This window comes from Papio anubis, chromosome 4, assembly GCF_008728515.1.
Source record: "Papio anubis isolate 15944 chromosome 4, Panubis1.0, whole genome shotgun sequence".
In the NCBI taxonomy this organism is placed as follows: domain Eukaryota; kingdom Metazoa; phylum Chordata; class Mammalia; order Primates; family Cercopithecidae; genus Papio; species Papio anubis.
This window is the reverse complement of record NC_044979.1, coordinates 56,640,169-56,666,848: the sequence shown is the minus strand read 5'-3', so window position 1 is coordinate 56,666,848 and position 26,680 is coordinate 56,640,169. Positions and strand designations below refer to the sequence as shown.

At 40.5% G+C, this 26,680-nt stretch overlaps 3 protein-coding genes across 12 annotated transcripts in view; 1 reads left to right on the top strand and 2 right to left on the bottom strand.

Annotated features, from left to right (window-relative positions):
• The window catches only part of PHTF2 (putative homeodomain transcription factor 2), a 159,287-nt gene extending 154,035 nt beyond the window's left edge, over positions 1 to 5,252 (bottom strand). For 3 of the 9 annotated variants that reach the window (XM_031665266.1, XM_031665271.1, XM_031665274.1), the window contains exon 1: positions 5,059 to 5,252. The gene's annotated coding sequence lies outside the window, so the exon portion shown is untranslated. Of the gene's footprint in view, positions 1 to 4,203; positions 4,223 to 4,946 lie in introns of those variants that run through there. The other 6 variants (XM_031665263.1, XM_031665270.1, XM_031665269.1 and 3 more) reach the window with 4 other exon arrangements.
• Positions 5,253 to 5,417: 165 nt separating this feature from the next.
• TMEM60 (transmembrane protein 60) lies at positions 5,418 to 10,259 on the top strand. Of its 2 annotated transcripts, none has more exons than XM_009203554.4 (2): positions 5,418 to 5,776; positions 9,564 to 10,259. In XM_009203554.4, the coding sequence occupies exon 2, from the start codon at positions 9,614 to 9,616 to the stop codon at positions 10,013 to 10,015; it is 402 nt and encodes a 133-aa protein (XP_009201818.1). In that variant the 5' UTR covers positions 5,418 to 5,776; positions 9,564 to 9,613; the 3' UTR covers positions 10,016 to 10,259. The 2 variants fall into 2 exon arrangements, with proteins under 2 accessions (XP_009201818.1, XP_031521135.1); XM_031665275.1 differs by having other exon boundaries at positions 5,506 to 5,593.
• Positions 10,260 to 20,859: 10,600 nt separating this feature from the next.
• RSBN1L (round spermatid basic protein 1 like) overlaps positions 20,860 to 26,680 on the bottom strand; it is a 101,102-nt gene continuing 95,281 nt past the window's right edge. The window contains exons 7-8 of the mRNA XM_021936132.2: positions 25,407 to 25,515; positions 20,860 to 25,319 (exon numbers count right to left, since the gene is read on the bottom strand). Of these exons, the coding sequence (XP_021791824.2) occupies positions 24,681 to 25,319; positions 25,407 to 25,515 (748 nt within the window). The 3' untranslated portion in view covers positions 20,860 to 24,680. The remainder of the gene's footprint in view (positions 25,320 to 25,406; positions 25,516 to 26,680) is intronic.

Here is a 26,680-nt window from a genome sequence, read left to right as displayed (position 1 = left end):
TTTAGAAATAAGAAAGTGGTTAAGAGATTTGAGAAAACAAGTCCCTTTCCCTATACACTTAATTCATGGTACTGAAACCCTACTTCACTTATGTTTTTCATTGTCATTTCGAATAGCAAAACCTTATTTATGCACTCCATCTGGTTTAATGAATTTGATTTACTTTCTTCAGAAAAAAGTTGATAATGTGAAGCTCTCTCCACATATTTTCCCTTCTTTTGTGTGGGTAAAATGATTATTCAACTCTGCCTGTTGAATCCTATTGCCTCCTTTTAAGGTTTTATTTGCTTGTTGGACATTTTCTGGCTTCTCTTATTCTATCTGGGAATTGTTATTTTAAAACATACATACACACACGCACACACGCCTGTTCAACTTAGTCAAATAATTGCAGCAACCACTTTTTGAGCTAGTCTTATAAACCAAGAATATGTTAAGTGCTTTACATACATTATTATCTCATTTAATTCTTAAAATCTCAGAAAGTAGGTAACTCCATTTAGTGAATAAATAAAACTGAACCTCAAAAATATTACATAAGGAGTCCAATGTCACACAACCAGTGATGTCAGTATCAGGACTTGAACCTAGGTCTATAGAGCACCAAAACCCGTGCCACCTAAGTTTCATACATTTTTTGCTATCTGTAACAAATCCTATACAGAAGGTCTTACAAAAGTACTTTCATTCATGCAACAAATATGAGTGCCTACATGTCTTTAAAATTGCTGTGGATATACTTTGAACAGCCCCTTTCTTGAACTGTTTTTGCAACTGGAAAGCTGCACACTATGCACTTTTCCCTTTACTTCCTCTCCTTAAATGTCAAATTTAATCATGTTATGATTATTATCAGGTAGTGGTTCAGCCACAGCTATTTCCTGCCCCAGTTCCTGTTCAGTACCCAGAATAAAATCCAGCATATTTTCATTCCTAGTGCTCTACAACTACCTGTTCTAGGAAGCAGTCAGTTGTTCTCATCTGAAAACTCACTTCTATATTTTGTGTCACATTAGCAATTTTCATGAGACTAACAAGGTGGACTAAAAATGCAGTTTTCCTAAATGTCACTTAATATTTTCCACTTTCACATGATTCTGGTCATCAAGTGATGTTTCAGATTTGTAAATTTAATGTATTTATGGTTCGGTATTAATCTGAGAAGACAGAAGCATGAGACTTTCTCAGATTTTCAAGGGCAGTCCCAATTTAAAACACACTGGCCAGGTGTGGAGGCTCACATCTGTAATCCCAAGACTTTGGGAGGCCAAGGTGGGAAAATCGCTTGAGGTCTCTAGCCTGCCCAACATAGCAAGACCCTGTATCTACAAAAAAATAAAAATTAAAAAATTAGCTGGACACAGTGGTGCATGCCTGCAGGTGTAGCTGCTCAGGAGACTGAGGCAACACGATTGCCTGAGCCTGACAGTTCAAGGTTTTACAGTGATCGCACTTCTACTCCAACCTGGAAGACAGAATGAGACTCTGTCTCAAAATAAAAAAAATTCTGGCCCACTATCATATATCAAGTAGGGGTTAAGAAAAGACAGTCAAAATATGCAAAGGGGAGTTTGCAATAATGACTCCAGGTGGTTACAGACTAGGTAAAGGGGTTAAAGGATGGCAACCGTCACTTTGGAATTCTTCGAGTCTTACTTTGAACTGGGAAAATAAGTATTGGAAGGTAAATATTAAATAAACATGTAATAATGGACAAACTGCTGAGGTTTTCCTGTAATTTTAGTATCTAAGTATGCAATTTCCAATTATCAAAATTGGGTAGTACTCACTTTGTCCAACCACATTTACATACCATTATCACTTAAACCTGGCCTTCACACATACACTTTATACAAAGCTACAATTACTTACCATTCCCTCAACAATCCACATTTCTGTTCTGAGACTCTGCCTCTTCCTGTTCTGCATGGAATGCCCTCCTTCCCCACCTACAAATACCACCTTCAGACCTTTAAGGCTTCAGTGTTAGCTCCCCTGAAACCCAACTAGTTCTCTCTTAAAATTATTGTTTCTTTTTTATTCACTGCTTTCCATGTGCCAGTACTTTATATATTTTATTTAAGGCTTAATATCGTCTTTGAAGTATTATCCTTTCCATTAAACAGATAAGGGAACTGATGCTAAAAGAGGTTTGGTATTATGTTCCAGGAATTCAAATCCAGACTGTCTATACTTTAACTGAATTCTTGTCTCAAGAATTATTGGGACCACAAGCATTTTGGATTTTGGAATATTTGCATATACATAAAGAGATATCTTAGAGATGGGACCCAAGTATAAACACAAAATTCATTTATGTTTCATTTACACCTTATACACATAGCCCGAAGGTAATTTTATATAACATTTTAAAATAATTCTGTGCATGAAACAAAGTTTTGACTTTTTTTATTTATTTACTTTTTTATTGAGATGGTGTCTTGCTCTGTCACTCAGGCTGGAGTGCAGTGGCACAATCTCGGCTCACTGCAACCTCCACTTCCTGGATTCAAGTGAGTCTTCTGTCTCAGCCTCCGGAGTAGCTGGGACTACAGGCGCATGCCACCACGCCCGGCTAATTTTTTTTTATTTTCAATAGAGACGGGGTTTCATCATATTGGTCAGGCTAGCCTTGAACTCCTGACCTCAGCTGATCCACCCTCCTTGGCCTCTCAAAGTGCTGGGATTACAGGCGTGAGCCACCGCGCCCGGCTTGACTGTATTTTGACTGTAACCTGTCATATGAAGTCAAGTGTCTTGTGGCAACATCTTGACACTCAAAAGGTTTCAGATTTTACAGCATTTCAGATTTTCAGTTTACAGATGTTGAATCTGTATATATCGTATTGTATTATCATAGTTTGTTCAAATACCTATCTCTCCCATCAAATGGATGCTCCTCAAACACAGAGAAGGTAACTCCATCCCTTTATCTTCAGCAAAATCCAATAGTGCCTATTTTACAATGATCTCAAAGTGTTACTGTGTACAATAGTGGATTCAATTTACGGTTTTGCAGCATTATTTTCCACTGAGTAGTCTCCTACTATAAAGTCTCCAAGAATCCAATTTTACTGTGGTAATAAAGTATAATGGCTTGGAATGTAGGCTTTGGAATCAGAGTGTATAGGTGTAAATCTCACCTCTACTGACTCATTAGTGAAGAAATCTTGAACAAATTAGTTAAACTAAGTCTTGGTTTGCTCATCTATAAAATGACAGTAATCAGTACCCATCTCACAGGACTAAAATGATTAAATAATATACAAGTAGTCCAACTATTTCAAGTCTCATTTTATCCACATGACACCCTAAATTCTCTTCATTTTAGTGAAGGTTTTTTTCGTTACAAATTCCTTGCAATTCTGCATTAAATGGACCAGCGAAAAAAGGTTCATGGTTTAAAAACTGGGTGGGTCACCTTATTTTTAAGGCCAACTGTCCAGTGCCAGTTTGGGCTCAAAGAAAGTTTACTCATGGAGGCTTGACTATGCAAGAGTGCCCCTATTGTATACTATACTTGTTTACTCACCACATTTTCATGTTCCACCAGAAAGTGGTCAAAATTAGAACACGAAAACTCTCCACCTCACTAACACCTAACTTAAAACTATCAGATGCATTCAGACAGCTAGTCTGTGTGGGAGGCAGGCTATTTCTGGAGCAAAAAAATTTCCTGGAACCACTTTGTTTCTGGCCCCAGACACGGCTCATTCTCCCCAGACCTCCAGATTCCTCTCCTCTAGGTTATGGAGGTTGAGCCACTGCAACTGATAAGGCATATCCATTTCCTTCTCTTAAAATTTGCAGTCCATACACCATATCCAAGTTAGGATTTCAAATTGTTATACTGTTTTGTGGCTCTTTAGGCTAAAGTGCGCAGTTTCCAGACTCTCAGAATTCCCCTTCCAGTATTAAAAATACGGTGAAAAAAGCCCAGTTTGAAAGAAAACAAACTTTACAAAAATACCTGAAAACAAGATCAAATACTAAGTCTCTAGCCAAAGTCTTGGAGGAAAAAAAATGAAAAAAACGTTTAAAAATGGCAAAAGCTAACCAAAAACTGTAAGATTAAAGTATCACACCTAAAAAGTAGTCTCAAAGCAAGGAGGATATACTATACACAAAGAAACTAACCGAAAACTACAAAATATTTAATATGCACCATGAATTTCAAAATTACTTGGCATGTAAAGTACGCACTGAGATTAATAAATTGTTCCAGATCCTGCACAGGTTAGTATAAGGCAGTTCCTTGTTTTTGCCACGCTAAAAATAAAAAGGGTGACAGATTAGTGACAGAATGATCCCTGAAGTTACACAAGGAGGTGCTGAGTTAGAAAGCCATGACTCGAAGGACAATACCAGAATGCTGGCTGTCAACACTGGGCAGATAAAAATAAGAAAAACCGAAGCATGCTGTTGGAGCACGGTATTGTTTCCAGACGGGAACTACCCCTTAAGGCCCATGCCTAGCATCTCAGCACCCTCTCCGCCGTGTTGGGATCGGAAAACTCGACTACCGCCTGCTCAGAGGGGGCAGGGCAGCGACCCTCCTTCCACCTCCGCCAGCGCGCGAGCCGCCGCCCCCCACCCCGAGCCCGCTCCTCCGGCCGCTAGCTGACCTCTCCCTGCCCGCCGGGCTAGCCACCCGAGACCCCTGAACGCCCTTCCAGGACCCGACGTCCCCTCAGCACAGCGCTAAGCGAAGGAAGCAAAGGACAGGGGCCTGGGAGCGGGGCCCCAGGGGCGGATGGCGGTGCTGGGGTTCGGCCCGTCACCATCAAGGCTTGAGGACCGCGCGAGCTCGGGGGGAAGGCGGCTGAGCCTCCGCCACCAGCCGACTGATAGGAGGGGGTCGCGGCTGACTCCGGCCCTCAGGTACGGGAGACTGCTGGGAAAGTCGCCGGCGGCGGAGGGCGACGCGCTGGCCCCAGAGCTCCCACCTCCATCCCGACGACCGCTATCCTCCCTCGTCCCGATCCATCCTCGAGATTGTGTCAGAACTCGACGACCTCCACACGGCCCACCCGAGCGCGGAGGTGATGCCGCTCTTACCGTAGGAGCGGGCGCCGCGCCGCTAGGAGGCGGCTGAGGTGCGCGCGGGAGACTCCAAGGCTAGCGCCGCCGCCGACAGAGCCCGAGGAGCCACAACGAGGCTGCCGGCGGGCGCGCTGCCTCCAGAGCGTTGCCCCACCCCCTCTCCCGCAGGATTTTGCGCCGGAGCCTGCAGTCACTGCGCGCGGGCAGGGAGGATGGGTGGAGGGGCGGGGCGTCCAGAGAGGGCGGAGCTGAGCGCCGGCTGCTCTGATTAACATCTGTGGGCCCAATGGGAGCACGGAAACTCCAGGCTGAACTTGGACTGATTTCCCTCCTAACCCGTGACAGTAGAGAGGCGGGACCAATGGGGCTTTTTATTGCCGCCTTTCTGTCCAACCCGAAAGTTAGGAAAGGTCGGTTGGTTTACACCGGAGGACAAATGGTCCAATTACCGCGGAAAAGGGACCTCTGAATCCAGATTGGCGTCCTCCCTACCTATCGGATAGGCTCAGGGGCGGTGAGAACCAGCCCCGGATGTGGGCGCGGCACTGAGGTAGGACTGAGAGATCCTCTACCGCAGTGTTTTGGGGAGGCGGAACTGAATTTTTTTCTTAATTATCATGTGACGGGTTCTGGATTTAATGGGGGGAAAAGTGCGGAAAAGGACAAGGATCCAAACTGGCGAATTTCCTGATCTTCGCGTCCCTCTCCGCTCTCCGGCCGGTGGCGCTGCCAGGTGAGTCTGGGGCTCTGCCCTAGCCCGCACGGTAGACCGGCGCTGGTCTCCTGATGCTTCCGTGGGCTGTGCGGCCGACCCCCAACCCATCACACAGCCAGCCCCAAACGCGCACACGCCTGCTTGGCTCCAGGGCTTCTGTGCGCATCCAGCAGGAACCGTGGTAAACTCCAACGTGTGCTGGGCCCACAGCCCATAAAAGGGGAGCGTCCGGGTGGGGCGCCGCGAGCCGACTGTCGGTGTTTGCAGAAGGGCAAGTATAGTTTAGGAGCGTCCTGAAGTTCCGGGGGCAAGTAGGCCCCCAGATAAGCTAAGTTGTAAGCAGAACGCTGTTCCTTTGGCAAGGCCGTTGCTGCAAGGCTTTTCAAAAGCGACTCATTATGAAGAATAAATATGTGGACTCATGAAGCAAAATTATCTTTGGGATGAGGCAGGTTCACTTGGTAGAGTACTGGCAGTGGCGAGAGAAGGGAAATGGGGGCTGATACTCACCCGCGGGCGATGTGGGTGGGGCTCTATATATTTCCATAACGGGGTCACTCCGAAGGTTTTAAAAATGAATAAGGAATCATTAACAAATATTTAAGTGTCTTCCTAGTGCAGGAAATAGCCACCTTAAATGGGAAACATTTTAGTTGAGCACATTTTTGGAGTACGCACCTCCCCCTTTCATGTGGAGAGAATAGTAGGAAACATAACGACTGCCCAAATTGATGAAGACGTAAATGTAAAACTGGGATCGTATGTCATCGTTGTAGCTCAGCCTACAAGCGTACAATCCTTCAGTCGTCATTTAAGTATCAGCAGTGCTTCCCCACTGAGGGTATTTTCGTGCAAGAACATAACAGAATTTTGTTACATCCCACATTATAAATCTTGTAGGCACGATAAGATTGTTACTTGCATCCTTTCACCTCCAGCCTTAAAGCACCTGTGGTGAGTGCAGCCAAATATAAGAAAAAAATGAAGCTTGTCTTATCCGATGGCAGATGGAACAGTTAGGTTTAAGCAAATGTATAATCGTAAACCGTTTTTCAGAGGTTCACAAAAACGGCCAGATAGATTGGAGATGGGGATTGTGCAATTTACAGGATGAAATCCATCCATGGTTATTAATCAACACACACCCATCCAACCCTGCTTCCAAATTCAGTCCCACATCCCACTATATGGCAGCCTCTGGTCGGGAAAGGAAACCAACACAGAAAAATGCCTCCTTAGGAGCAAAAGTACTGCAGTATGAAGCCTGTGCCAATTAAGTAAACAAGTTTAAGTGCCACTAGATGGGTATAAGGGAAAAGAGGTGAGTTAGGAGACTCATACTTAACTGTTGAAATAGAACAGATGTGTCCTCTTGCACCGTGATAGCCATCCACTATTTAAAGTAGTATAGATGTTGCACAGTACATCAAAGTTAGTTCTAAAACATAATTGAGCACGCTAATCTAGGGTATTTGGCTCAATTAGCCAGTTTCTTCACCTTTTCTCTATTATCTTCCTGCATCTTTCCTCCTACCACGCATGCTTTTGTTCCTATGGGTAGCACCTTCTGATCTTTTTCTCTTTCCATCAAGTATCCTCTCTCATCTTCAGTGCCGTTCCCCATTGGCTTATTTCTCTGTTTGTAGTCATAAATTCTTCCTTTCCTGAAAATTTCTTCTTTCAGTTTCATATACCCTATCTTTCATTTTCTCTTCTCCAAATGCCTCAAAGGAATAAAGTGTTCTCAGTTGTTTCCATTTCTTGATCTTCTGTTAACTGCATACAGTCTGGCTTCTGATTTCCCATTCTACTTATCCTTTTTCCAAATGGTCATAAAGGTTGGTATAAAAAACTTGAGTAAGTAGAGGAACATATCATAAACCTATATGTGAAGATTAAATAAAATAAATGCTATCCCTAAGTTTTATGCATTCACAATCAAAATTCTAAGTTTTTAAGAATCAGCTTAGCAATTTTAGCATTGAAAAACTGTAAGGACAAAATAGAAAATATTCTAGAAAAGAAGCCGGCATGATGGCTCACACCTGTAATCCCAACACTTTGGGAGGCTGAGGTGGGTGGATCACTTGAGATCAGGAGTTCGAGATCAGCGTGGCCAACATGGTGAAACCCCAGCTACTTGGGAAACTGAAGTGGGAGGATCACTTGAACCCGAGAGGCAGAGGCTGCAGTAACCCGAGATCGTGCTACTGCACTCCAGCCTGAGTGACAGAGTGAGACTCCATCTCAAAAAAAAAAAAAAAAAAAGATTCTAGAAAAGAGAACAGCGAGTAGATACTAGGTCTTCCAGATATTAATACATTCCTAGAGCAACAGTAAGTCATACAGTATTAGTGCAAAAGAGAAACATATGGATCAGTGAGGCAGAATAGTGATATAAGAAATATCCCCCAAAATTTAGCATCTAATAATCACAAAACATCAAAAGTTATTAGGTGGTCCTGATTATTGAATGGATAACAAGTAGTTTTATATCTCTCTCTCTCTCTCTCTCTCTCTCCCTCCACAAATCAGTGAGAGTATTGTTAAAAGGAAAAAAAGCTATTATATCAAGAAGATATTTGTAAGAATTTTTATGAGAAAATAAGTGAGAATTTAAGAATATAAGTTTCAGACTATGTGAAAATCCAGTGTTACCAATGCCTTTTATATTATATAGCCTAAGAACCTCTTTACAATCTTTTTTTTTTTTTAGACAGTGGTCTCACTCCCATCGCCTAGGCTGGAGTGCAGTGAGCAACATGGCTCACTGCAGCCTTGACTTCCCGGGTTCAGGTGATTCTCCCACTTCAGCATCACGAGTAGGAGGGAATACAGGCACGTGCTACTGCACCTAATTTTTTGTATTTTTAGTAGAGACGGGGTTTCACCATGTTGCCCAGACTAGTCGTGAACTCCTGGGCTCAAGAGATGCACCTGCCTTGCTTGGACTCCCAAAGGGTTAGGACTATGGGCATGAGCCACTGCCTCCAGCCACTAAAATGTTAATTCTACTTTATATTCTTGTAATTTTTATTAATCGTTCCCTCCTTTTATTGATGGATTGATTGATTGAGACAGGATCTCACTCTGTTGCCCAGGCTGGAGTGTAGTGGCACGATCTCACGGGTCACTCACTACAGCCTCTACTTCCTGGACTCAAGCAATCCTCCCACTTTAGCCTCTCAGTGGCTGCGACTACAAGGTGCATACCATCACGCCTTGCCAATTTTTTTATTTTTTGTAGAGACAGGGTTTCGCTATATTGCCCTGGCTGGCGTGGAGCTCTTGGGCTCAAGTGATAGGCCCACCTTCTCCTACCCAAGTACTGGGATTACTGGCGTGAGTCGCGCACCCTTCCCATTCCCTTCTTTTAAAACTCTTCTCAGCTTGATACCCACCTTTCCCTTTTTCACTACTTTGAATGCTTTTTTCTTTGTACCCCTTGAAATTGAATGAAAAATTACAGATTTGCAAATGTATAGGAAGATGAAGAACATCTTTGCGGTGCAAGAATAAAGTAAGTGCCTGGACTCCAGTGATAGCATTGAAAAGGAATCACCTGACATTTTGAATAGAGCTTATACAGTGGATATACTAAAAATTGTATTTTGTCATGGGCTGTAAGGAATGGTGGATATAATGTCAATGATCACTAAGTTTTAGAGGATTTGTAAGGAAGAATAGTAGAATGTTTTCAAAATTAGGAAGTCAGTTGGGAAAGAACCAGTTTTGTTCACTAGGAATGGAAGTGATACTTTTTTTCTGGTATCAAAACAATCTTGACTTTTTCTCCTTCTCTTAGGGTGTATTTCCTTTTTTTCGATCCTGCAACAGCCTCTTTAAACTGTTTAAATGAGAATGTCCTTGGCTCAGAGAGTACTACTCACCTGGCTTTTCACATTACTCTTCTTGATCATGTTGGTGTTGAAACTGGATGAGAAGGCACCTTGGAACTGGTTCCTCATATTTATTCCAGTCTGGATATTTGATACTATCCTTCTTGTCATGCTGATTGTGAAAATGGCTGGGCGGTGTAAGTCTGGCTTTGACCCTCGACATGGATCACACAATATTAAAAAAAAAGCCTGGTACCTCATTGCAATGTTACTTAAATTAGCCTTCTGCCTCGCACTCTGTGCTAAACTGGAACAGTTTACTACCATGAATCTATCCTATGTCTTCATTCCTTTATGGGCCTTGCTGACTGGGGCTTTAACAGAACTCGGATATAACGTCTTTTTTGTGAGAGACTGACTTTTAAGTACATCATCTCATTTCTATTGCTGTTCAACAAGTTACCATTAAAGTGTTCTGAATCTTTCAAGCTTCAAGAATACCAGAGAACTGAGGGAAAATAACAAATGTAGTTTTATACTACTTCCATAAAACAGGATTGGTGAATCACGGACTTCCAGTCAACCTACAGCTTAATTATTCAGTATTTGAGTTATTGAGATCCTTATTGTCTCTATGTAAATAAAGTTTGTTTTGGACCTCATTTTTCTACATGACTCTTGAATAATCTGTTGTATGTGGTCAGTATCTAAAGTAAGTAAATATAAAACCTTTAACCTACATGTTTGGGCCAGGCGAGGTGGCTCACACTTGTAATCCCAGCACTTTGGGAGGTCGACGCAGGTGGATCACTTGAGATCAGGAGTTCAGGACCAGCCTGGCCAACATGGTGAAACCCCGTCTCTACTAAAAGTACAAAAATTAGCCAGGCATGGTGGTGGGCGCCTGTAATCCCAGCTACTCAGGAGGCTCAGACAGGAGAATCACTTGAACCCTGGAGGTGGAGGTTGCAGTGAGCCAAAATCACACCACTGCACTCCAGCCTGGGCAATAATAGGGCTAGACTCCATCTCAAAAACAAAACAAAACCTACATATTTGAATAGAAGTTTAATATACGACGGTTGTATTATGACCAAAGTAAATGGCCATTTGTGTTTCTAAATTATGAAGGAAAAAAAAAACCTAGTTACTAAAACAGGGATGCCATTTTGTATTTACATTTAGAAAGAATCTGAGTTTGACAAATTTTTATCTAGGCTAAATTCATTATTACCTCTATCTTCTGGTTGGGACAAATAATTCTGAGGTGGCATGTTAAAAAAGCAGAAAAGCTGGGCGCGGTGGCTCACGCCTGTAATCCCAGCACTTTGGGAGGCCAAGGCGGGCAGACCATGAGGTCAAGAGATCGAGACCATCCTGGCCAACATGGTGAAACCCCATCTGTACTACACAAAAATTAGCTGGGCATGGTGGCGGATGCCTGTAGTCCCAGCTACTCGGGAGGCTGAGGCAGGAGAATCGCTTGAACCCAGGAGGCAGAGATCACACCACTGCACTCCAGCCTGGCAAAAGAGCGAGACTCCCATCTCAAAAAAACAAAACAACAACAACAAAAAACAGCAGAAGCTTGCCACTTACTAAAGTTAGGGGGACCTAATAATCCTGATTCTGTCAGGACAGGCCCAGTTTATACCTGTTGTCCTCGGGTCTCAAGGAATTAGTGCCCCTCTCACAATTAGAAGTGTCTTGAATTGAGAAAGCATATTATCACCTTCAAGGTACTAATCAATTCCAATGAAGCAGAGGTGGCAGTACTTATAAAAATTCCAAAGAGGTTGAAGTGTTTTATAACCCTGAAGCACGATGATTGTTCTTACCGTATACAACCCTCACCTTTAGCTTTAAGAGAAATCTAAAGTGATTTTTTTTTTTCTGTTTTAAAAATATCAAACAAAAAAGTGATTTCTGGGTACTGAAACAGAAGGTCTAGTTCTGCCTTGTAATGACAGATAACATAAGTTTCACAACACAACAGATTAATACAGCATAACTCATTAGGCATTTGAACTAGAGAACTAGGCTAAATAAAAACTAATCAACTGCAAATATTTTCATCTTATAATTGGCAATAATTAGTATTTTCAGTACATAAAAATAGGATTGAGAATAGTTAGTACTAGGAATAGAATGTTCCAGGCTTGATCAGATATCTCTAACTCAACTGAGAGATCCATCCATGCTTTGGTTTATGGGATCTATCATTAAATAAATTCCAAGTAGAAGAAAGCTTACATTTCTCTAAAAAACCAGCCAAGAGGATTTTGGAGTACAGGGAAAAGGAAAAGAAGGGATGGCACCGCGGCAAACAACCAGCTAGGCCAGAAGTCAGCAAAATTTCTCTGTAAAGGGCTGCTCAGTAAATGTTTAGGCTTTTAGGTGATGTGGTTTCTTTTGCAACTACTCAACTCCGTCTTTATGGCAGAGAAAGCAGCCATAGACCATGGCTATATCCCAATAAAACCCTATTTATGGACATGAAATTTAAATTTCAAATGATTTTCATATCACAAAATACTATTTTTACTTTTGTGTCAACCATTTAATGCCATAAAAACCATTCTTGCCTCACACACCATAGAAAAACTGGTGGTGCGTTAGATATGGCCTACGGGAGGTAATTTGCTGACCCCTGTGCTAGGCAATAAAAGCAGAATGGAATTCTGTGTGAGATGTTAAGAGGAAAGGTCTCTTGCTCCCCTAAACAGTTCTACAAGGAAGGAAGAGAGAAATTAGGTAAGAATTTGTACGTAAACGGCAACACAATAACCAACTTGTTTACACATGAGGGTCAATGAATTTTTACAGCATCTGAAGGATTCCCAGAAAGCAGAACTGCTCTACTAAATAAACACTTGAAGCAGCACAATAAATGATCATGGATATGTGCCTCAATACACCCATAATGTATTACAACATTACGTAATGAAAGACATTAAAGATAGAAATCATGCTTACAGGTAGAAAAATCAAAACAAATGGACCAATATGTAAACAGTACTGTACGAAAATACCTTCCTAGGTTTTAGTTATAGGATTCTTGTTTATATGACAGAGAAATCTACCAATGACGTTTTTTAAGATTAAACACACAATGCCTCATGAAGGAAACTTAAACATCAGAGGTTCTTACCAAAGCCGATTTTTTCTAGGTTAGCATGGATGTAACTTACTCTGGTTTGGGCAAAAGATTTGTCATCAACGATCTGAGTAAAAGCAACCTGTGCACAAAATAACTTTTTATAAGACTTGAAACTATGAAAAGGGGCGGAGTGCAGTGGCTCATACCTGTGGTCCCAGCTACATGGAAGGCTGAGGTGGGAGAATCGCTTGAACCCGGGAATTCAAGATTACAGTAAGCTATGATCATGCCACTGCACTCCAGCATGGGTGACAAAGTGAGACCCTGTCTCAAAAAAAAAAGAAAAAGGCTAAGTGTGGTGGCCCACACCCACACCTGTAATCCCAGCACTTTGGGAGGCCGAGGCGGGTGGATCACTTGAGATCAGGAGTTCGAGACTAGCCTGGCCAACAGGGTGAAACCCTGTCTTAACTAAAAATACAAAAAATTAGCTGGGTGTGGTGGCCGGCGCCTATAGTCCCACTTAAACCTGGGAAGCAGCGGTTGCAGTGAGCCGAGATCGTACCGTGGCACTCCAGCCTGGGCAACAAGAGTGAAACTCCTTCTCAAAAAATAAAATAATAATTTTAAAAAACATTCAAATGATCCAGAACTTAGTAACATTTCATGAACATAGGGACCAGATATGGTAGCCTCAACCAAACATGTAAAACATGAACACAAATCTACCAACAAAGAGCTTTCAAGCACCAAGAAAAATACTTGTACAAAGCTTCAAGAAGTAGAGATCTATCCTTGGGTTCAAGCTTACTGCAATTTTAAAAGTTATTAACCTGCGGGACGCCATGGTTCACACCTGTAATCCCAGCACTTTGGGAGGCCGAGGCAGGTAGATCACGAGGTCAGGAGTTCGAGACCAGCCTGTCCAACATGGTAAAACCTCATCTCTACTAAAAATACAAAAATTAGCCGGGTGTGGTGGCCGGCACCTATAATCCTGGCTACTCAGGAGGCTGAGGCAGGAGAATTGCTTGAACCCTGGAGGCAGAGGTTGCAGTGAGCCAAGATCGCACCACTGCACTCCATCCTGGGTAACAGAGCAAAAGTCCATCTCAGGGAAAAAAAAAAAGTTATTAACCTTATAAATTTGGTCATCTGGTTTCCAATTTGCTTTTTCACAGTGCAGCAAATAGGAGGGAACTATTGACTAATGAACAGAAGTGATAGCCAAAGGAGAGGAAACCACAGAATCATCTTCATACAAGGGCCAGCATATCACTACACACCTGAGTCATCAGGAAAATCAATTAATTTCTCTTTATTGAGAGGAAAATATATCAGAGTCCTTTCGGTGTTATATATACAAGCCACAAACTACCAAAGGAGTTTTCCTTACTGTTGATTGGTCATGTTTGCACAGTAAACATCACTGTGAGCACAAAGTATTATTGGTGTCCTTATACTTAGTGGCATAAATATTAAAACATGCAGAGGGTTGGGTTTGGTGGCTCTCACTTATAATCCCAGCACTCTGGGAGGTCGAGGTGGGAGAATCACTTAAGACCAGGAGTTCAAGACCAACCTGGGCAACATGGCGTAACATGAGGTCAGGAGTTCGAAACCAGCCTGGCCAACATGGTGCAACCCTGTCTCTACTAAAAATACAAAAATTAGCCGGTGTCATGGTGCACACCTGTAATCCCAGCTACTCGGGAGGCTCAGGCAGGAGACTTGAACCAAGGAGGTGGCTGGGTTGCAGTAAACTGAGATCACGCCACTGCACTCCAGCCTGGGTGACACAGACTCTGTCTCAAAAAAAAAAAAAAAGTTACACAATTTTAGAATAGGGTGGAAAAGGACAGGACATCTCTTTGTTGTAATGATGGAGAAACTAAAGCCCAGATAAATAATTAGCCCATGGTCACGGATAAGTAGAGGAGTGGGACTCCAAATGCTATTTCCACAAATATGTCTCCTGTTAAAGGAAAAAATAAAAAGTAACAGTGGAAGATACCAGTTGTCAAACCCTGAAGATACCACTGGGTTACAAGCTTTTCTGAGGGACCTGCCTTACACTTCACGTTTCTCATTTTGTGTTGCCCTGTATTCAAGTCAGTCAGTCATACTGTATTACGCCATAAGGCAGTTGTCATCTATCTATACTTTTGCCTGTCTACCACTATCATCTATACATGACAGTCACAAATTTGTAATTCAATCAAGAATAGGCAGTCTATGATAAGACACGATTTTGAAATGCCAGCTTGGGAAAAACAGTGAACTAGGAAGATAGTTTTTGATGTCCACCTGCCTTTACCATACCTTGCCTTGACCCCTTCATGAAACTCCTCCTCACAGATGCCTATCCTCTGCCCCAAATTAGAATACAAAGAGGAGATAATTAGTGAGGAAGGTGTGAAATGACTGGAGTGACCCAGCACAGAACTCTTTTAACTATTCTTTTGACTAATTCCAGAAGCAGAAGCTAACATGTAAGGTATGTAGAGTAAGCCAGGCAATGTGCTCAGTAAACATTTGGCATGTTCTGTCACTTAACTTTCACCACAAATTAACAGAACAGATATTATCCCTCCCATTTACAGATGAGAAATACAGACTAAGTAATTTTCTCACAGTTATACAAGTGTGGTTTTGGTGGGTTGTTTTTGTTTTGAGACAGGGTCTCGCTTTCACTCGGGCTGGAGTGCAGTGGCTTGATCATAGCTCACTGCAGCCTCGAGCTCCTGGGCTCAAGCCATCTCCTACCTCAGCCTCTTGAGTAGCTAGGACTACAGGTGTGTGCCACAATGACTGGCTGTTTTTACTACTATTATTAATTATTTAGAGATGGGAGTCTTGCTGTGTGGCCCATGTTGGTCTCAAACTTCTGGACTCAAGTGAGCCTCCCACCTGGGCCTCCCAATGTGCTGGGATTACAGGTGTAAGCCACCATGCCCAGCCTTATTCCCTTTTACTGAACTTCAGCTATATTGCTGCAAATGCCTGCAGTCAAATATCATGGCTGGGAGCAGTGACTCATGCCTGTCATCCCAGCACTTTGGGAGGCTGAGGTGGGAGGAATGCTTGAGCCCAGGAGTTCAAGACCAGTCTGGGCAACATGGTGAAACACAATCTCTATAAAAAATTTAAAAAAATTAGCGGGGTGTGGTGGTACACACCTGTAGTCCCAGCTACTTGAGAGACTGAGGCGTGGGAGGGTCACATGAGCCCAGGGAAGTCAAGGTGGCAGTGAGCCTGGGCAACAGAGTGAGACCCTGTTTCTAAATAATAAAGTGGCTTTACAGGTTTTACAGAAGGACTAACTGTATGAAAATGTGCAACCTTTATGTCCTTCTTCCATTCCTGCAATGGAATGGATATAGACTGGAAAAAACTAGGGCAGGTTGTCATCTTCAGTATTTTCAATTTTTGAATTTTTTTAAACATGAGTAGGGAAAACCACAAAAGCTTAAACAGAATGCCTGTCTGATAACCAGACTTTATCTACCACTTAAGACTTAAAAATGTGAAATTCTGCCTCAGACTCTGAGATATCAAGGTGTTTCTTATGTAGCCAGGCATGGTGGCTCACACCTGTCATCCCATCACTTTGGGAGGCTGAGGCGGAAGGAATGCTTGAGCCCAGGAGTTCAAGATCAGTCTGGGCAACATGGTGAAACACTGTCTCCACAAAAAATATAAAAATTAGCTGAGCATGGTGGCGTGCACCTGTAGTTCCAGCTACTAGGAGGCTGAGCTGGGCGGATCACTTGAGCCTGGGAGGTTGAGGCTGCAGTGAGCTGAGATCGTGCCACTGCACTCCTCCCTGAGGCTCCGTCTCAAAAAGATAAATAAAGTGGCTCTGGCGAAAGAGGGAGACCCTGTCTCAAAAAAAAAAAAAAAAAAATAGGTGCTTATATTTGCCATTTTAATCATTTTAGGAATAGCTAAAATTTATCTTTAGTTTGTTATAATTTTCAGTGTGTCTCTAGAAAAACCAGCTGAAGGAAAAATGTTGGGTAAGTTTCACAGGTTTTATGGGTTTATTTCTACAATACTGACTCTCTCCAAGCTGTCCAACAGGGCCTGGATGTCTAATAACTACCTTCTTAAACTGTATCCATAAGAGTTTTGGTTAGACTGCAGTACAAAACAAGAAACTTGGTTTCTTTATAATACCTTCTCATCCAACTTGTCTCCATTTTTCTTTCTATTGTAATCCTAGAATTGAATTTGAAGTCAGACTGACTTTAAATTATACAAATCTACAGAGGTGGGAGGATCACTTGAGGCCAGGAGTTAAAGTTCATCCTGGGCAACATAGCGAGACTCTGTTTCTACAAAAAAAAAAAAAAAATTAAATTTAGCCAAGCATGGTGGTGGGCGCCTGTAATCCTAACTACTCAAGAGGATGAGGCGGGAGAATCACCTGAGCCCAGGAGTTTGAGGCTGCAGTGAGCCATGATTGTGCCACTGCACTCCAGCCTGAGTGACAGAGCAAGACTGTCTTTAAAAAGAAAGGAAACCTACCTAATCTTCCCCCACCCCTAGTGTACAGTATGTTCCATCAAATATTTATTGAACACCAAGTATAAAATATATTAGGTGTTGGGGATACACAGTGATAAAATACCCAACTTCTAGCTCATGGTTTAGCTACAGTCCAACATGTACTTAATATGTATATTTAATGCTATGAGCAGAGGGCAGCAGACAGATTTGGGTCTATACCAACTACTGGGTGAGGGGACAGTTGGAGATGTCCCCTGTAAAGCCTATGAAACGCTGTATGTAAAGCAGGGGTCCCCAACCCCCTGGTCCCGGCCTGTGGCCTGTTAGGAGCCAGGCCACACAGCAGGAGGTGAGTGGGGTGCAAGTGGGCATTACCACCTGAGCTCCACCTCCTGTCAGATCAGTGGCAGCATTAGATTCTCATAGGAGGGCAAACCCTATTGTGAACTGCACATGCAGTTCAGATCTAGGTTGCATGCTCCTGAAAAATCTAATGCCTGATAATCTGAGGTGGAACAGTTTCATCCTGAAGCCATCCCCCACCCAACCCCTGTCCATGGAAAACCTGTCTTCCACAAAACCAGTCTCTGGTGTCATAAAGCTAGGGGACCACTGCTGTAAAGGCAGTACAGGAGATGATGTCTGAGTTTTGAAAAGAGGAAGATCTCACAATGTTGTATTCCAGATATTTATTTCCCCAGCAAAGGCAAAGAATTTTAAAAGTTCACAAAATGGCAATTACTGCCATCTGGTAAAGTGGAAAACTGGTCACATCAAATAGAAGAAATTGTGTTACATGAAGCTGGAAAGGGAGGGCCTATAATAAAGGCTCTTCAGTGCTATGCTAAGCATTTGACCTTTATTCGTTAGCAAAGGAAAAGCCAAGGAGTACTTCTACAAAGAAGAGTAATAATTCTATATTTTAGAAAGGTTAATCTGTTGGTAACACAAAGAATGGAATGGAATAAAGAGGGAAAGTGCACAGGACTAGAACACTTTAGGGTATTTTGAGTCCAGGTGAGATGAACATCTACTATGACTGTGATGTGACAAGAGCAACAGATGAATTATTAAGTACTTCTGGGGTTGACTCAATCTCATAACAAATCGGACACAGGAATCAGGTACAGTGGCTTACACCTGTAATTTCGATACTTGGGGAGGCTGAGGCAGGATCACTTGAGGTCAGGAGTTCCAGACCAGCCTGGCCAATATGGCAAAACCCCATCTCTACTAAAACTACAAAAATTAGTGGGGTGTGGTGGTGCACACCTGTAATCTCAGCCACTCAGGAGGCTGAGGCACAAGAATCGCTTTAACCCAGGAGGCAGGGGTTGCGGTGAGCCAAGACCATGTCACTGCACTCTAGCCTGGGCAACGGAGAGTCTGTCTCAAAAAACAAAACAAAACAAAACAAAAGGACACAGGAAAAGAGAAAAGTCAAATTAAGGTGATTATGAAGGAAGTGATGACAATAACCAAATTGGGAGGAAAGAAACAGCTAATGCTTGAGGGCAAGGCAAAAAAGAATTTAGATTTGACCATATGGATCATTAGAACTAAAGTGAAAAACCAGGCTGACTGAAGTTGTGGGATCATGAAGGTAGCTCAGGGACAGACTGTAGAGGCCTAAAGGAAAGACCATGGAGACTGCCTTAAATAGTGGCAGACAGGCAAAATAATCCTTCCAAAGAAACTGAAACACAACATGAAAAGAACAGGTCATAAAGAGTTTTAGGAGTAAAATGATAGTGCTGCAAGGGTCAAATAGAAATACTAAGAAGTGCAGCAGGCTCACATCTGTAATCCCAGCACTTTGGGAGGCCGAGGTGGGCAGATCATGATGTCAGGAGATCGAGCCCATCCTGGCTAACACGGTGAAACCACGTCTCTGCTACAAATACAAAAAATTACCTGGGCATGGTAGAGGGCGCCTGTAGTCCCAGCTACTCAGGAGGCTGAGGCAGGAGAATGGCGTGAACCCGGGAGGCGGAGCTTGCAGTGAGCCAGGATCGTGCCAGACTCCATCTCAAAAAAAAAGAAGTGCAGCCACTGGATTTGGCAGTCAAAAGGTAACTTTTGAGAAAACCATTTCAACATACATGTGAGGATTTAAATGAAATTGTAGTGAAATGAGGAATAAATGTAAGATGAGGAAGTGAAGGCAGACAGAAATTCCCAAGAACTTCGGAAGAAAGACGGAACAAGAGCATTAACAAAAGCCAGACTTAAAGATAAAGGTATTTTTAAAAACAACAGATTTGAGGTAGAGGCAGGTAAAAATCTGGCTTAGTTGACAAATAAAATTTCAAGAAAAAACTTTGGGTTGGCGGGGCAGGGGGATCAAACTGTCTGTCCAAAGAAGTTTCTCAACTCTCTATTACACAACATTTGTGACTATAATATTGTTTGTTGTTTGTTTTGAGACTGAGTCTTGCTCTGTCACCCATGCTGGAGTGCAATGGCACGATCTCGGCTCACTGCAACCTCCGCCTCCCGGGTTCAAGCGATTCTCCTGCCTCAGCCTCCTGAGTAGCTGGGATTACAGGTGCGTGTCACCATGCCCGGCTAAGTTTTATATTTTTAGTAGAGACGGGGTTTTGCCATGTTGGCCAGGCTGTGCGACTATAATACTGATTTGCCTCTGACTCTGTACACTTAGTAGTCTTAAGTAGCACAACAGCAGTGAACTTTACAGAAAAGTGTAGATTTAACATTCTAACAACATAGATGCGTAAGTTCTAAATTTCAAAATGTACAGAATGATCCAGAGTTCTCACATGTTCACAGTGCAGTTCTTGGTAGGCAGTTCACAGTAATTAAACATACAAGTTACAAATTTTAATTTCTAGTTAACATAAATTCTACTCGCCCAGCCCATATTTTGTTCTCAGCTCATTCATATTCCCTGATTGGGTCTGAAGTCCAAGAAGAGCTGGAAGGGAAGATAACCTGAAATGCAGGATGTTTTCCCCTCCCTTCCCCGCTCTCAGCAGAGATATGACTGCTATACAACACCCATAAAGCTACGAGGAAAAGACAGCTTTGTTTTTAGGCTGTGTGTGCTTAACGTTCTAAAAAGCAATGATTTCCATCTGTAGTATGTACTGGGTTACAGAAAGAAAAGAAAAGCCAGGATAGAAGACAAAAGGACTTACAAGCTCTCCTGAGTTGTCCCCTTAATTATCATATCTGAAGTGTACTGTCAGTGCCAAACCTCAAACATGACTCTTTCATAGAACAGGCAATGCAGTCAATTGTGTTTACATATAAATGTAGTTACATCAAGTAAGAGAAAGAGTAAGATCTATTCTACCACACCTAAAACCCATCATGCAGTCTAAAAGTATTTTGAAAAGAATGTCGCTTTTGTCTTCCCAATCGTTACGTCTAGTGGGACAAGAGAGGTATTTATCGTACCATTCCCAGCACCCATACCTGGTTTAGTGACCTTTTTAAGATAATCCTCAATATCTGTCTCTGTTGGCGTAAGTCAACTTTTGAGAGTTAGCTTTAAGAGTAAAAAAAAAAGATTTTCAAATTGGAGTCAATTCAAGATTTTATGGTTTCTATTGAAGACAGAAAAGAACTTTTAAAGTTGACAAGATTAAAATGTAAATTTTAAGAAAATAATTACAAAAGTAAAAAGATTGTGGTTATCAATTTTAGTATTTATTGAAAGATGGAAGACAAGGAAAATATCTCTCAAACTCCAAAAACAATCTTGCACCTTTGCTAAATGCAAAATAAATTTTGAGATATTTGCTTTACATGACAATGAACCTGTCTAAAAAACAACTGAATGCAAATTTAATCCAAACGGTGCTAATTTATTATTTACAAAAATGCTCTTATCTGCCATAAGTATTTGGGAAAAAACTGTTTTACACTCAGGAACACTAATGAAATACCTTAACGACAACTTAAAATATAAAACCTTCCCTACCCTCAATGACCACCCCCCCCCCCCCAGAAAAGTTACAGAATGGATTAAAAATGAATACATGTGGAAACAAACATAATTATTTCCCACAAATGTACACAGAAACAGGCACATGCACACACACATATACAGTGTTGTGCAAGATAATGTTTATTTAAGGTCAACAGCCTTGGTGACAAAGAAGATAATGAATATGGCTTCAGTAAAGTTTGCAAGTAAATATCACAAATGTTAATTCTTTTGCTAGCTAACCAGCTAACCTGAGTATGGAATATGTATTATTTAGATAGCTAAAAGGTTATAAACAAAATGGAGGGGTGGGGAGGGGGAAGCACTATAGCAGATTCCACTGAGGTACCTTAGTTTTTATGTAAAGGTCTGTATACCCATTTAATAATTTACGTAACAATTCTTTATTCTATATAGTATATGACCATATAGAAACTATGTCTTACGTAGTTTATTGTTCTGGTCCAAGAAACTGGAAATAAAAGCAATATTCTTCAGATAAAGAACTGGAATGTACTAACTATAAAACCATTAATATAATGCAATATTAAAATAGAAAATTTTTAAATGTAACAAAGGTAGTCAACAAGTTCTCAGATTGTATCTGAAGAGGATTTGAAAATTATAACCCGTAAGACAAGGAACGTAAGCATTGTTGAAGGCAATAACAAGGCTATACCTGCAAATCTTGAGCCCACTGATTTATACTTTACCTTCAGAGATGTATGCTTTTTTTTTTTTTTTTGAGAAGGAGTCTCATTCTGTTGCCCAGGCTGGAGGTCAGTGGCGCGATCGTGGCTCACTACAACCTCCACCTCCCTGGTTCAAGCAATTCCCCTGCCTCAGCCTCCCGAGTAGCTGGGATTACAGGCGCACGCCACCAGGCCCAGCTAATTTTTTTGTATTTTTAGTAGAGACGGGGTTTCACCACGTTGGCCAGACTGGTCTCAAACTCCTGACCTTGTGATCCACCCGCCTCGACCTCCCAAAGTGCTGGGATTACAGGCATGAGCCACCGTGCCCGGCCGATGTATGCATTTTAAAACAATTTAATTTTCATATTATAGATAAGTCTGACTATAGGTTATATAGGAAACTATACCTAAAAGCAACCACTATGGTTGTTATTAGATATGCCTTCCTTTAAGTTAAAAAGTTTAAGGCTCATATTTTGGAGGGATACCCTAAAGACATTTTCTCACAGTATGACCTCAATGCATCTACATATATGCTACTGGAAAATTGGAAATAAAACACATCTCTTGTTAAATATATCGTTCTTCAACTTTAAAGAGAAACAGAAAACCATTTTAATCACATCCCTTCTCATTTCTCAATACTGGTTTGTTAAGAACTTTTGTCACTCAAAAGGGTAGGTGCAAATCCATAAATTTAGCTTAAAACAGAAGATTAAATAGGTGGGGAGCACGGTAAGACAATGACATATAAAGCAAAACTCTTACTATCTTGATTTATACCTTCCCTATCCCATGAAACTTCCTATGTTGCAAACACTGATTTCCTACAAACCATGAAAATTTCCTATGATATCTGCCTGTCCTTTTATTAATCTAGGGGCCAGAACTGACATCATTGCTGCAATTAACTTTTATTTGTTCTGGTAAAATGCTTCTTCCTAAATGGCTTCACCCTAACCAGAAATATGAGCAGTTTTGATGGGTACTATAGATGGAAATACCAACAGTAACCCAAAAGGCAGCACAAAGAACCCCAACTGAAAGTCATCAACCAAAGTATGCGCCCAGAATAATACCAAAAACAAACAAAATAGATCTGCAATGAGCAAAGTTTCTTACAGCAACACATACATCAAAGACTTCTGACTTTTAATTACAATAGTGGAAGCAGTGTCAAATAGTGAGTCTATCATTAAAGAGTCTGTTTTACTCATCGGTAGTTAGGCACTGGCAATCTGTCTCCTACCTCAATTTAATGTCTAGAACTTCTTTTGAAAAGGAAGTATTCCAAGTTGTTTGCCTTGCTAGGGTAGGGAGGGGATCCTGAGAGAGATGAGGTACCACAAACTATTTTGTTAGTTACATCTCTGTACATGGCAGTTGAGTCATTGTCATTGCCCTTATTTTACAGTTTTGTATTTGCCATATTTTTCTCCCATTCTGCAAGAAAAATGTAAAAGGATTTTAATTGCTCACAATTAAGCTTTCTGTAACTAAAGATTTTATACTCAGCTATTACTTAGTAAAGGTACTTATTAGTAAGAAAATTCTCTATACTTCTTATCACTCCATACATAACCAAAAAAATCTATGGTAGGCTATGTAATCTGGCCACGTAACTTCATTAGTTAGAAGGCTTTGTTATCATTAACATACCTTGTTTCTCCTAACTTTCTAAAACTGTTTCTATTACCTACACCGCTTTCTTAATAGTTTAATATAAAAATTTTTCAATGTATTCTGGGGAGAAGGGCTAAGGAATTTTACATATTCATCTTATTCAGCAATTTAAGAAAATTATGCAAATATGATATACATATATACATTCACACACACACAGATGCACACTTTCTTAACTGAGTCTTGGTTGTTAAAAATGCCTGCACAGGCTAGGCACTGTGGCTCATGCCTGCAATCCCAGCACTTTGGGAGGCCAAGGTGGGCAGATCACAAAGTCAAGAGATCAAGACGATCCTGGCCAACATGATGAAACCCCATCTCTATTAAAAATAAAAAAATTAGCTGGGTGTGGTGGCACGTGCCTGTAGTCCCAGCTACTCGGGAGGCTGAGGCAGGAGAATCACTTGAACCTGAGAGGCAGAGATTGCAGTGAGCCAAGATTGCACTACTGCACTCCAGCCTGGTGACAGAATGAGACTCCATACCAAAAAAAAAAAAAAAAAAGCCAGCACAGCGTGCGGAATTTAAGTATGTACTGGATTTGACTTATGTACATTTGCACTCCAATACCACACTAAATGGATATACCAGCAGAGAATCATATCAAACAAATGACTTAAATGAATTGTCAGTTTGTCTTTGCAGACTCAACAGATAACATATTTATTAATATGAACCTTTATTAAGTGGCTCACATTTCAGTATAAATCACACTAAAAAGATATTTTAAAAGCTATTTACACTACAGTGCTGACACATTTAAAATGAAAAAAAAAGGATATAAATAAGCTCTATGGAAAAGCTTTAAATTGTTGAAAAAGAATTCTGGCTCATATTACAAAATATATATATATTTATATATATGTTAATGTCAGCTCTATTCTAAAACCTAAAATTCCAACGTAAATGATTTTTTTTAAAGACTCCTTTATGTTTAAACCTGCAATGTTTACAGTGCATCTGGCCCTAAGTGCTTAATACTTCACAGTTATGGACAGGCACTGAGGAATGTTACAAAGCTACATAAACAATGTTTTGTAACAGATATAGGAGCAAGTCCTTGGCTTGCTTTCAGAATTCATGAATCTTTATTACATTATTAAATTTTTTTAAAAAAGGATTTTAGATGCTATATGCAAATTTAGCACAAAATGTCATCGTCTTTTTTATCTTGATTTGAATGTGCTGAACTGTGTTGCCTTATATCAACTAGACTTAGATTTCCAGGGCACAATTCTTCCTTTAAATCTTTGTTGCTATTTTCAAATTTAGAATCCACGTCAATCTTAAATTCTGTAAATTGAACATGATCCAATTTTGCTTTAACATTCTTGCCATCCATATTATTCAGTGCTCTAGTCTTTTCAGGAATATTAACATTCACAGGTTCTTCCTTGATTCTTACAGATGCAACAGGTTCATGTTTAATCTGCTGTAATTCATATTTAGAATGAAGTTTATCTGAAAAAACAGAATCCAAGGAGGCTTTGCTTACAGCACAAACCATGTTGTCAGTGTCAGGTCCAAGAACAGATGATGTGGAATCTGATGATGTGCCTGTTTCATGAGTAGCTGTATTCTGAGAAGTGTCCTCCTCTGAGTGATATAATTTGAGCCGAATGTGCCATGCTAAACTGCATACAGCTGAAACTGTCTTGAACTGATGAACAACATTCCTTGGAATAAAATAAATGTCATTATCATATAGCTGAATCCTGGCATAGCGAATGCCTTCCCTCCTCAGTTGATTCAGTTTTGCATCATCAACCCATTGGACACACTAAAAAATAATAAAACAATACAAATAAGACTCTTCATAATAAAAACTAAACCAGTAAGTGTAAGACAGTAAGTGTATTAAAAATACCTGGGACAGTGGAGGTTCATGTAAATCTAACTGCATTCGTTGAACTACTTCTAAGAAATCTTCAGCATGAAAACAAATTACATCTTTGGTTATACGGGGTTGATCAGGCCTAAAAAAGAAAATGAGATAACAAGAATCTGCCATAAATGTTTCACTCTCTTGAGCTCTTATTAAACTCAAAGCAAAAATGGTTTATGGTCAATACCATAGTACTGTCTTACAAATAAACTGTTAACTGGAAAGCCATTTCACATATTTAAAGAAAGAGCCAACACCATGACTTTCAACCTAGACAGAGATTAAAAACTGACTTCATTTTGTATAAATATTTGTCACAAGAGTTTGGAAAATTGAAATGATCTGAATTGGTAAACTGTATAAACCAAGAAAATTAAGTGTTCTATTTGAAGAATAAGATTAATGCTTCATACATTTAAGTGCTAAAGTTGAAAATACTACATAAAAATTAGAAGTAAATGTGAGGAAAAGGGAGTATTTTCTTTCCATAGAAGATACATATAACTATACTGAAGCATAAAACTCTTAAGTAACTTTATAAATTAAGAGATTTCATTAGAAAAGTACCAATATAATAAGCTTGGTGTTTGCTGAGGTTACTCGTCCCTTTAAATATAATTCTAAAAAATTCTCAAATTCTTCAATTAATTAGGAATATATAAATACATTTTTACAGAGATGCTAAAAAATGGATTTTGGAATAAAATTCCAAACAACATTAAAAAAAATCATATGAAGGCAAATCATAACTAAATTTCTAAAAACCAGTGATAAAAAAGAAAATCTGAGAATCATGTAATACATTATATACAGAGAAAGAAGGATAAGAATGATCATAGACTTCTTATCAAAGGCAATGCAAGCCTGAAGAGAATGGACTACTTTTAAAGTACTAAAAGAAAAAGTCAATCTAGAATTCTATACCCACCAAAAATATCCTCCAAAAATGTGAAATAAAAACATGTTCAAATAAACAAAAGCTGAGAGAATCTGTCACCGGAAAACCAGCATAACAAAGACTGCTAAAGGAATTTCTTCAGGCGGAAGGAAAATGATACTTAAATGAAAATGTAGATCTATGAAAAGGAATGTATAGCACACCTAACGATAAATATGAAAGAGGTTTTATTCTCATTTAAAGAAATATCTTTAGAAATGATTCTTTAAAGAAAAAGTAATAACATACATCGTGGGGTTTATAGCATACATAAAGTAAAATACAAGACAATTAGCACAAAGGCCAGAAATGTGAAGGG

Coding starts and splice junctions, on each gene's coding strand:
- TMEM60 (XM_009203554.4), top strand. CDS start 9,614: ATGAGAATGTCCTTGGCTCAGAGAGTACTACTCACCTGGCTTTTCACA.